Source organism: Hyperoodon ampullatus (genome assembly GCF_949752795.1).
Source record: "Hyperoodon ampullatus genome assembly, chromosome: 8".
Lineage (NCBI taxonomy): Eukaryota > Metazoa > Chordata > Mammalia > Artiodactyla > Ziphiidae > Hyperoodon > Hyperoodon ampullatus.
In genome coordinates this window covers 104,048,310-104,061,125 of record NC_136921.1, presented here as the reverse complement: position 1 = coordinate 104,061,125, position 12,816 = coordinate 104,048,310, and the positions used below count along the sequence as shown (strand labels likewise).

Below are 12,816 nucleotides of genomic sequence, written 5' to 3'. Positions count from 1 at the left end.
TTCAAGGGCATAACTCATCAGCTTAGGTCTACCTACCTCCAATCCATGCTATTTCAGCACACCATACTGTTTCTACGTCAGTATTTGAGGGCAGGGAGATAGACTCTAATGAGAATCAGAAGTGATATTTCAGTGATATTTAAAGTGTGTTGGGAGGTAGAAACTATTTCAATTTCAAATAAGAAATTTTCTTTGTAAGATATTTGTGGTTTCTCAAGGAGACGGTATATATTATATAAGGAGAAACCTTGCAGTTCTTCCTGATTGGATGGGACTCTTATATGTTAGCAGAAAACCTTGGGAAGAATGAGAAAGAGAACAGTGGCATTTTCCAGTGGTAGGGCCTTTATTTGCATTCTCATTCAACCACTTCTGAGTAGCCATATTCACTGTTAAGTTTGTCTTCCATATTTATTCTGTAGCTCAGCCCATACAATAGTTCCCTTGCCTAGGTCCTTATAAATTGAATGCAATTATAACCTATAAATTGAATAAAGTGACTTAGAAAATGCATTATTTTTAATACAATCAAGAGTTTAGAATGACTTGTGCTTTCCTTAGTCTTTGCAACCTATTTCTTCTTAGCTAATTTATGTAGAAGTATCTTACAAAAATACCTAGGATATTTTTGGAAGGTTTTTAGGGAGGCAACATAGCTTACATAAAGAGTTTGGCATTTCAAGTCATGAAAACTTTGGTTTAAATCTCAACTTTGCCACATTAGCTCCTGTATATATTTTAATGTTAATAGTGTCAGCTCCTTCACTTGTATATTTTGGATGATAATAGCATATACATGGAAGGGAAATATAAATAATATTTTAAAAACAATTATTGTAAACATAGAGTGACTTGGTGGATAAAAAAACAAGACACATATACATGTTGCCTACAAGAGACTCACTTCAGATCTAAAGACACACACAGAAAGTGAAGTGATGGAAAAAACATACTTCATGCAAATGGAAATGAAAGAAAGCTAGGATAGCATACTGAAATCAGATAAAATAGACTTTAAAATAAATACTGTTACAAGACACAAAGAAGGACAATACCTAATGTAAAGGGATCAATCTAACAAAAAAGTTATAACAATCATAAATATATATGCACCCAACATAGGAGCACTGAAATAAAGCAAATATTAACAAGCATAAAGGGAGAAATTGGCAGTTATACAATAATAGAGGACTTTAATACCCCATTACATAAATGGACAGATCATCCAGACAGAAAATCAGTACAGAAACACTGGTCTTAAATGACATATTAGACCAGATAGATGAATAGATATATACAGAACAGTTAATCCAAAACCAGCAGAGTACATATTCTTTTCAAGGGCACATGGAAAATTCTCCAGGATAGATCATATGTTAGGCCACAAAATAAGCTTCTATAAACTTAAGAATATTTAAATCATATCAAGCATCTTTTCAGACCACAACTGTATGAGACTAAAAGTCAAGAAAAAAATGCAAAAAGACACAAACATGTGGAGTCTAAACAGCATGCTAATAAACAACCAATGAATCATTGAAGAAATCAGAGGGGAAATTAAAAAAATACATGGAGACAAATAAAAATGGAAACACAGTGATCCTAATTCTCTTGGATGCAGCAAAAGCAGGTCTAAAAGGAAATTTTATATCAATACGAGCCTACTTCAGGAAATAAGAAAAATCTCAAACAATCTAACTTTACACTAAAAGAGCTAGAAAAAGAAACAAAACCCAAAGGTAGTAGAAGGAAAGAAATGAAGATCAGAGCAGAAGTCAATGAAACTGAGCCAAAAAAAGAGAAAATATCAATGAAACTAAGAGCTGGTTCTTTGCAAAGCTGAACAAAATTAAGAAACCTGTAGCCAGACTCATCAAGAAGAAAAGAGAGAGGGGGCCCAAATAAATGAAATCAGAAGTGAAAGGGGAGGAGTCACAACGAACACCACAGAAATACAAAGGATCCTAAGAGACACCTACAAAAGTCATATGTCAGTAAAATGAACAACCTAGAAGAAATGAATAAAGTCCTAGAAACCTACAATCTCCGAAGACTGAAATCAAGAATATTAAATATGAACAGACCAATTAACAGTAATGAAATTGAATCATTTTAAAAGTTTTTAAAATAATTAAAAAAAATTCTCCCAATGAACAAAAGTCCAGGACCAGATGGCTTCAAAGGTGAATTCTACCAAATATTTAAAGAAGAGTTAACACCTGTCCTTCTCAAATTATACCAAAAAATTGAAAAAGAAGGAATGCATCTGGATTCATATTATGAGGTGAGTATCACACTGATATCAAAACCAGAAAAGACTTGCACACAGAAAAGAAAGAGAAAGAAAGAAAGAAGAAAGAAAGAAAGAAAGAAAGAAAGAAAGAAAGAAAGAAAGAAAGAAAGAAAGAGAAAGAAAGAAAGGAAGGAAGGAAAGAAGAAAGAAAGAAAAGAAAGGAAGGAAGGAAGGAAGGAAGGAAGGAAGGAAGGAAGGAAGGAAGGAAAAGAAAGGAAAAGGAAAAAAGAAAATTACAAGCCAAACTTGTAACCTCTGAACATAGATGCAAAAAAATCCTCTGTATATGCACTATATTCATGGATTAGAAAAATGAATATTATTAAAGCCATACCACCCAAAGCAATCTACAGATTCAGTTCAATCCCTATCAAAATTACAGTGGCATTTTTAACAGAACTAGAACAAATAATTCTAAAATTTGTATGGAAATACACACACACACACACACACACACACTAACCTTGAATAGCCAAAGCAGTCTTGAGAAAGAAGAAAAAAAACTGGAGGTATAACACTCCTTAATTTCAAACTATACTACGAAACTAAAATAACCAAAATATTATGGTGCCAGCACACACACACGCACACACACACACACACACACACACACAGATCAATGGAACAGAATAGCAAACCCAGAAATAAACCCACACTTATATAGTCAATTAATCCACATCAAAGTAGGCAAGAATATACAATGGGAAAAATATTTTCAATAAATACTGCTGGATAAAACTAGACAGCTATATGCAAAAGAATCAAACTGGATTAATTTCTCATATCATATACAGAAACAAACTAAAAATGGATTAAAGACTTCAATGAAGACCTGAAACCATAAAACTCCTAGAAGAAAACAAAGGAAGTACACTCTTTGACATCAGTCTTAGCAATATGTTTTTGGATCTGTCTCAGGTGAGTGAAACAATAGCAGAAATAATTAAATGGGACTACATAAAACTAAAAAGATTTTGCACAGCAAAGGAAACTATCAACAAAATGAAAAGGCAGTTTAGTTAATGGAAGAAAATATTTGCAATTGATATATCCAACATGGGATTAATATCCAAAATATACACAGAACACAATTTCAAAATATTAAAAATATGAGTAGAGGACATGAATAGATTTTTTATTCAAAGAAGACATACAGGTGGCCAACAGAAACATGAAAAGATGCTCAACATCACGAATCGTCAGGGAAATGCAAATCTAAACCACAATCAAATACCATCTCACACTTGTCAGAATGGCTGTTATCAAAAAGAGCAAAAAATAACAAGTGTTGTTGAGAATGTAAAAAAAGGGAATTCTGGTGTGCTTTTTGTGGGATTGTAAGTTCGTTCAACCACTATGGAAAACTGTATGGAGATTGCTCAGAAAGTTAAAAATGGAACTATTATATGATCTAGCATTTTCATATCTGGGTATTTACCCAAAGAAAACAGAAACATTAATTTGAAAAGATCTATACACTCCAACGTCATTGAAGCATTATCTATAATAACCAGGATATGGAAACAACCTAAGTGCCCATGCCCATGGATAGATGAATGGTTAAATTCCTAATTTGCTACAACATGGATGAATCTAGAGGGTATTATGCTAAGTGAAATGTCATACAAAGACAAATACCATATGATCTCACTTATTATGTGGATTCTAAAAAACTAAACAAAATAAACAAACAAACCAAACAATGAAAACAGTCATACAGAGAAAAAACTGGTGGTTTCCAGAGGGGTGGGTGGGGCAGGTAGAGGGTGGACAAAATAGGTGAATGGGTTTAAGAGATGCAAACCTCCAGTTATAAAATAAATAAACCATGGTAATATAATATACAGCATAAGAAATATGGTCACTGATATTGTAATAAATTTGTTTGGGGACAGATGGTTACTAGATTTATCATCGTGATCATTTCATAATGTATGCAAATCTCAAATCACTCTATAGTGCACCTGAAACTAACATAATACTGTACATCAATCACATTTCAATAATTTTAAAAATATTGCATTATTATATAGTAGGTACCCAATAGGTGTTGACTATTGAACAAATGCATTTTTAGCAAACAACTGTTTCTTACCACATATTAGGTAACAAATTTATAAGAAGTAAATATAATCTGGAACCATCTTAACATTTTTTTTTGCCTCTCCATATATGTAAGAATCTGAGGAATCATTATGCCAGGCCTCATACTGAGAGTATTTTCTGCTATCAAGGACTCTTGTTTTCTTCATTTCTTTTCAGAACGCTCTCAAGGTTTGCATGCTTTTTATACATCTAGAATAAATTAACTTTCCTAGAGATAAGACTTGATCCAAAACATTTCTTCCATTAAAGAGAGGTGGTCATTTTCTGACATTTCCCCCTATTTATCCATGTGCCAATTCTTTTACCTGGAAGTTGGATTCATAGTGGTCAGAATAACGATATCCTTCAAAGACCTTGTCACCAATACAGGCTTCTTTTTAACTGAATTCTAGGAATAAGATCTGGCAGTTTTGACTTAGACCCTTAAGGCATAGCTGCAGTGACATGTCACTTTCCACTGCTTTGAAATCCTACAAGGCAAAATCTTCATACAAGTTTATGCTTCCCTTCTCTTGTCTTCCTTCTGTAAATACTTCTGATCTCTAACTCTATCCCTTGAAAACTACCAATCAGTAGCTAATGTGCATTCTGAATTACACTAGGGTACATTGAGTTCTGTTGGCACTCGACAAATAGCACTTAGTCATAATTAAAGCTTTTTGGTGTGGAAGACTTTTGCATAACAGTGTTTGAGCAGTCTCTTATGCTCATAATCTCAGTCTTTGTAAGCATAGAATGAGAAATAGGCATATGTGATGCTTTCATGAGTACGTAACAAATATGTACCACCACTGTAGGATATTTACAGGAATATTTGGAAGACCACAGTTTCCTCCCCACCCCTGCTCCATGTTCTTACACACTTGAAGAGTGTCAATTCACATCTCTATTAGATTTTTATTATCATTAACTGGAAAGTTCTCACAGAATCTCAAGAAGAATGGAGTGGTAGGAAGAATAATGACCCACAAAAATAGCCAAATCCTAATCCTCAGAACCTGTGAATATGTTATGCTAACTGGCAAAGAAGAATTAATGTTGCTAACCAGCTGTCCTTAAAATAGGGAGATTATCCTTGATTATCTGGCTGAGCCCAGTACAATCAGGAGGGTCCTTAAAAGTGGAAGAAGGGACAAAAGAAGAGAATTAGTATTAAATGTGACTTTGGAAGAAAGATACACAGAAATGCAACATTGTTGGCTTTGAAGATACAGGAAGGGGGCTATAAGCCAAGGAATGTGGGTGGTTTGGGGGTGTTAGAAAAGACAAAGAGATGGCTTATTCTCTGGAGGCTCTAGAACAAATGCAGATTGACAGCAGCTCGATTTTAGCCCAGTGAGACCGGTATCAGACTTCTGCAGAGATGTAAAACAAAACATTTGTGTCATTTTATGCTGTTTAAGTTTGTGCTAATTTGTTACAATAACCACATAAAATTAATGCATGATTTCTTTTCTTTTCCTATAAGCAGAGAGGGATGATAAATTAGCAAGGTTAACAAGGGTGTTGAATGGGGAGACAATAATGAGGACAAAACTAGAAAAAGCACTGTTAAAGGATGTTAATTTCTCATTTTGATCCATATGTCCATTATATGTCTTCCCTAAACGTGGCCAACAAAGTGCTTTGTTGGTGATCCCTGGCAGCACTCTTTGATCATTTATGATGGAAATAAATTATACTTTACCTGATAGAGAGGAATGTCCTTGTCCTCTTCCAGAAAATAAACAGATTATCATAATAAAATATCTATCTGAACAATCTAGGTCTATTGAAACTCTTATGCCTTAAAGGGGGAAAAAAAAGGTTCATCCCGTATTGTAGTTTTATGTAATTGCATCACAGCAATTTGTCCAAATGATCCTTGTTAAAATAAAGAAATGGGCTACTGAACAATCTTACCACTTGAAGACAATGAGACATTTGATCTTGTCGTGAATCATAAATGATTGTCTCATTAGCTTTTATAAAGACTCAATGATACTTTGAGAGATTGATTTCTGTCATAGAAAATCCACGCTCACCGATCAGTACCACGGACAGAACTAAGCATGTGAAAATCTTGACTAGAAGGTCGGTGTATATAAGCTGCTTAAAACACCAAACATGATAAATTTCTGAGAGGACCACTTTGAATACTAACTGCTCTGTCTTCCTCTTTTCATTTTTTTCTTGTTATCATTTTGAGTGAAATGTTGTAATGAGCTTTGTAGTACACTTGAATTAATCACCAGAATCCATAAATAAATGGTGATGGAGATGATGATCTGAATTTTATAAAACATCTAGAGTGTAGAAGAGATTTACTAAGTATTCGTTACAGTTCATAAAATACATGAATGAAAATTTAGAAGTTTGAAACATTATCTTAAAGCAAGATAACCCTAGCAATTTTCTATGATATGTAGTTGATATACTGACACTGGTACTGGGGTCTACTAGAGTTTGGAAAGGGGAGATAAAGAGAGATGGGGGACAATTTCCTTTATTCAAAAAATAACAAGGTAATTTCTGTAATTTCAGACATTACTTAAAGTAGATATGGAGCATAGTTTAAAAAATCTGATTGTCTTTCATGTTGCAGAGAATCTTGGATTGGATTCTGAAGTTGCTAAAGCAAACACCCTGGGTTTTGTTGGCTGCCTGGCTTCAGTCCAATACAACCATATAGCACCACTGAAGGCAGCCCTGCGCCATGCCACCACCGCACCTGTAACCATCCAAGGGATCTTGAAAGAATCCAGCTGTGGCTCGATGATGGATTCGGATGTGAATGCAGTGACCACGGTGCATTCTTCATCAGGTGTGCAAGAAAATACTCAAGGGAACTTCTCACACCAGTGTTACTTTGATGTCTTCAAGAAACTTCGAGGCTAAAGGCTAATATTACCCAATTCGTTACCTTGTATCATTACAGGTGGTTAAGAATTATGACTGATTTCTTAGTGATACTTAATATGTTTAGATAATCCTAATTTTAATGAGTAGTTAGAAATAGATATATGTGTATATATTTAATTGTATGTACATTAACATATATGTTATTAAAAAAAAGAGCATCAAGCTTGAAGGCACATTGATCTGGGTTTAAATCCTTGCTCTGACACTTATTGGTCTGGTGACATTGAGTTACATACCTTTTTGAATAACAATCTGAAAATGTATATATATATATATATTCACTACTGTTTAAGTGGTTGCTGCTCTAAGGATTAAAGAGTTAAAGAGTTTAGGGGTCAGGAAGGCAGGCTGGTTGTTGATCTATCAAAAATACAATTCATGTGATTAAAAGCGACCTTCCTTGATAAAAGAAAAGTCCCACAGGACTACCATCCATATACCTTCTCTTATTTTGCTGCTTCCTGAAATACCTTTTCTTAGTCACTGTCATCCTAGGTGTCTTGGAGTGTTCTTAGGATTTATTTTAATCAGGTGTGGTCATCAATTGTGGAATAAGTTATGAATTACAAGCAAAGAAAGGGCACAGAGTTTTGCTGCCGCATGCTCATCACCAATCTTGGTGTTTTCTTGGCAATGGTCAGGTACGTATCCTAGAAAGAACCTGAATACGACACTTGGCTAACCTTGATTGGAATTCTGAATCTTCCATGAATGAACTACAGAACTTTGGGCAGGTTACTTAATGGCTTTGATATAATTTCCTTATCTGTGAGATTGGAAAAAATTCTAACCATGTTGTAGTCATTTCCTGAGGATTAAATGATACAGCAATACTAATGAGAGGTGCTATAGGTCCTGACAATTTTATGCGCACTATATGCATACCTATAGGATCTTTAATCCCCTTTAATAGATTTGCAGATTGCTATTTAAAAATGTATGTAGCTCAATGTCACCAGACCAATAAGTGTCAGAGCTAGGATTCGAAACCAGGTCTATGTGCCTTCAAACTTGATGCTCTTTGTTTTTTTTACACTGTATATGTTAATGTACATATAGTAAAATGTGTGAGGGTTTCTTAGGGGTGCTAATTCACCATAAATTTGCCCTTTCCCGCCAATGGAGTCAGAAATCTCTTGTAATTAAAGAAACCTCTGAATCAGAGGCAGGTGTGCTTGAGGGAAGAAGTCATTGACACGCAGAGGAACTGTCCAGCAAAGAATAAAGGGACTTCAAGGGTAGGCTGAGAGGTAAGCTGTGGGCCAAGGCAGATACGAGCAGAGTACCACCATCATGTCTTTTAACCTCTTGTCTTACAACTTATATAGAAACGAACAGGGTCATGAAACTACGGGGTGTAAGCAGTATACTTCAAATGCTTTTTTGGGTATGTTTGGCTTCCTTCCAAAATGTCAACTATTTGAGAGCACCTGGTCTAATACACAGGTGTGTCATCACAAAGCCATATTGCAGATCTCCTTCTAAGACTTTGAGTGTCTTTTACACCTTTCAGATCTTTTTGGGAAGACAGATGAGCGGGAACCACTCACCAACGCAGTGCAAAGTGACTCGGCTCTCATCGGAGGTAAACCATTCTTTGTGGCTGAAAGCAGAAAAGACATCAGGGGTTCTGTGTTCTGGAGGAACTTACCTGAATCCTTCCTCAGTGTGGCTATCCAGAATCCAGAACCCTGCATGATCTAAGAACGTGAGTTTTTTCATGAATAATCACACATGCTGGGATGATCAAAGGCACCCTCCCCTCCAAGCCTGGCACCAGCAGCTCCATGAAGGGATCCCTCCCTGAACCACCAGGCAGCTGAGCGCATAGTCAACAGCTGGATAATTTACTTCAAGACAGGCAGCGTGCATCCTGTTGATCTCATCAACTTGTCATTTTTCCTAAAGCACAAAGCAAACTAATAAAACTACATATGGGAAAATGCCATATTGGGGCAGACAGATGGGCAAAGCTGTAGTGTTGTTGGGTTTTCTCCACCAAGTGGATCTAATGAGCACGGTGAAGCCCACGGGACTGTAATTTCCCATCTAGCAGTACATACGATTACAGAGGAAGCTCTTGTCCACTCTGCTGTGAGCTCTGCTCTCCCTCCCGCCCCCATCGCTTTTCCATTTTCTCACAGCCTCTTGGCCTCACTGCTCTGTATTCTGCCTCAGCTTGGCTGTTGCCTCCAGGAGCTTGATTTTTCCATCCGGGCCTTGCAACACAGAATGACTCCCAAACTTGTTTAATGTAAGATACCTGTGAGAGACAGAATTCATTTCCATCTGAGAACCATGGTCCTCACAGGTGGCCCCATCTCTGCTTTCTGGCAGGCTAGATGGACTAATTCACACCAGAGGAAGTTCTGCTCTTAAAAATAAAAAGTAACCATTTATTTAACTGCTATGGAAAGAACCCCCACTATGGGTCAGGACCAGTGCTAAGTACAAGAATACAAGGATGAAAGACATGGATGCTGCCCTGCAAGAACTCACAGCTTGGTGGGGGCAAGGTGGGGTGGGAAGGGGAAACAGGTAACAATAGAACCAGTGAGTAGTGTTTTAGGCTGGAAGGACAAATGGCAAAGAGAGCACAGAAGTGCATTGTTACAATAAGGTTGTGAGGAAACACACGCACACACACACACACACACACACCCTTTTCTTAAGGAAGTTCTTCAAATGTCTGACCTGAATATCTACTTCAGGGTAAAGAGTCCAAGTTGATTTTTGTTTGGCGACAAGAAATATAGGAAACCATTTGGTTCCTGTTTCTCTTCCTATAATTTCTCATTTGACAAATGGAGAAAAGACTTTTGTGACTGCTGACTTTTTCCCACCCATGTACAGGCTTCTATGAGCCTGTTTAAGACAGGAAATTCATCCCAACCCCTGAGAAAAATTCCTGGAGGTTCACTGCCTCCCACCCTGAATAGAATAGAAAGTGGTTCTGTATTTCATCTCTAAATGCTGCAGCCCATTCCTGGGTATCACTCACTATATCCAGTTTATTTCTAGGTTTGTTAACTTACCTGGTTTTACTCTGACTTTGCTGACTTTGCTATTCCCTTCTCAAGAGCCTTCCTGGCAAAGGTAGGGATAAGACCTTAGGGTCAGTGAGGACAGCTTGCCAAGTAGGTCCCGTAAAATCACATACAATCAAAGTAGGATAGTATCTGACACAACAGGGCAGAAGTTTGCCATTGCAGTTGACTCTGGAGGACAGAGGAGTACCATCTTCAAAGGAGCCTATGCCTTGCAGAGTGCACAGCAGGGGAGAATGCCCTGAATATTTAGTAAGCATTTCATTATTAGTAAAACATTTTTAGCAAAGCAAAAATATACCATAAACAAGTTTACATCCATAAAGCATGTATTGGAAAGTGAGATATCTACATATTTTCTAGGATGCTAAAGTAGTTCTAAGATACTTATCTGCAAGGTGACAAAGAAATGTGCTAATTAAAAATGATTCAGACACATTCATTAAAGCAGGTCTTAAAGGAATTTACTAAGAGATCCTTTGCTAGTCTGATTCCATATCCATTTGATGACTTTCTTAGTCCATTAAATAAAACCTCCTCTAATTGAAACTGGCTTGAGCACTCACTAGCCTGAAAGAGGATTTTTTTTGTAACTGAAGCCTGAACGCATTTCAGCCTGTGGTTATTTCTGGACCTGCGGCAGAGTTTGTTGTTTGTTTGTTTTTTGTTTGGTTCTTTCTCCTAAGTGCCTTTCTTGTCTACATTGAATTCTCTCTCTTGATCAGATGATCTGTGATAATTTCCCTCTCTCTCTTGTCCCCTCTTTCTCAACAGGAGTAATAGCAGTGGTGATATTCATCATCTTCTCCATCATCGGCATCATGAGTCGCTTCCTTTACCAGCATAAGCAGTCACATCGTACCAACCAGATGAAGGAGAAGGAATATCCGGAAAATTTGGACAGTTCCTTTAGAAATGACATTGATTTGCAAAACACAGTGAGCGAGTGTAAGCGGGAATATTTCATCTGAAAAACTGCAGGACCACCTCACACTCTTCCTTTGTTGTTCATTTTTGGTTTCTCCTTCTCCTCTTTCTCCTATCTTTCATTTTGGTCATGCTCTTTCTCTGTTTTCCTTTTAGTTTTGGAACATACCTGCATTCACCACAGCATCTATCCCCTCGAACCAGCTCAGAATACCAGGCAGCTATGGCAACTGCCTTCCTCTGTGACACAGTTATAATGGTGAAAACGATCATTCAAGAGACAGATTACTTTAGACAAGGAAGGGACACATGTTTACACATGTCCATATTCAGTTCCGTATTTCCACTTTCTAAGATGCAGCCTTGAGTTCTGCGACCATTAAGTCTTTCAGGCTTACCTTGAACCTGAGCTCTGTGGCTTTGGCATGAAACGGTCATCCTCAACACCCTCCCCCATTTCAAGTCCACTCCGACCAGGGAACTCAGGGTACCAAAACAAGATGCTAGGGCCTGGTTTGTGTCAGTGGAACTTTAAAAGGAACAAGAGAGGTTTGTTGTGTGTTAATTTTCTCCCCACAGGAAGCCCATTAGCCTAACTCATCATTGTTGTTCGCTCTGACTCATCCCCTGAGTATTTTCAAATATAGGATTCCTGATAGTCATGAGCTATTGCTTTGTTCCTTTCTCACCACTCTCTTCCAGGGCTGACACTTTAGAACAGAACACAATAGCATAAACCTAGGGGAAGCATGGAAAATAGTCGCTTGAAACTAGGAGGTAAAAAGAAAGCAGCTAGGAAGTAGATGTTCTGTAACTTAAAAAATGCCTCTTCCAATTTTGTGAGAAATGCTAACTAGGTTATTCCTGGGATTATTATACTGGTATATATATATATATATATATAATTGCTGCAGCAAAAAAGCAATTCAAATAAAAGTCTAAATTAGCACTTGGTTCCATGAAAGAGATTTAACCAGCTTAACTCAGCTTTAAAGAAAAACAAAAACAAAAAACAAAGCAAGACAAACAAACAAAAAACTGCATGAAAGCAAAGAAATACCAAACAGAATTCTTTCCTTCCCTCCCCTCACTAAAAGTATGGTGAAGAAAGTAAACACAGGTTTCACACTTTAGAATAGACAGAATAATCCATGTCTGTCCACTGAGCCATTTCTCTAGGACGTTTAGGATGAACTGATGTGTGAGGCATTCTGACTAGCTCCAGGGAGACCCCACTGATTAATTTGAGAGGAGCCCTTGAGTCCTACAGCACATCACATTTTCAGATCCGCTTCATCCTGTGTATATAAAGCCCCCTCCACACACACACACTTCTTTCTGCAGGCATAAACTCCCAGACCAGGCAGTGACACATTTCAGGGTATTTGCCCCTTTTGATACCAAAACATCCATGAAACACAGTCATTCCTTCAAGAAGTTATCTTGGGCACATGCACGAGGTGGTGGTACGAATCCTGGTGATTTTTCTGTAGTGATATTCCTCACTCTTTGCCTCTGATCCAGCTTCAGGAAAAAGATAAG

At 37.2% G+C, this 12,816-nt stretch overlaps 1 protein-coding gene across 2 annotated transcripts in view; it reads left to right on the top strand.

The window, feature by feature from the left end:
• CNTNAP5 (contactin associated protein family member 5) overlaps positions 1 to 11,318 on the top strand; it is a gene marked incomplete at both ends in the record, with an annotated part of 875,910 nt that extends 864,592 nt beyond the window's left edge. For both annotated transcript variants that reach the window (XM_079710301.1, XM_079710300.1), the window contains 3 exons: positions 6,984 to 7,202; positions 8,814 to 8,885; positions 11,122 to 11,318. In XM_079710301.1, the coding sequence (XP_079566427.1) occupies positions 6,984 to 7,202; positions 8,814 to 8,885; positions 11,122 to 11,318 (488 nt within the window). The remainder of the gene's footprint in view (positions 1 to 6,983; positions 7,203 to 8,813; positions 8,886 to 11,121) is intronic.
• Positions 11,319 to 12,816: the final 1,498 nt, after the last annotated feature.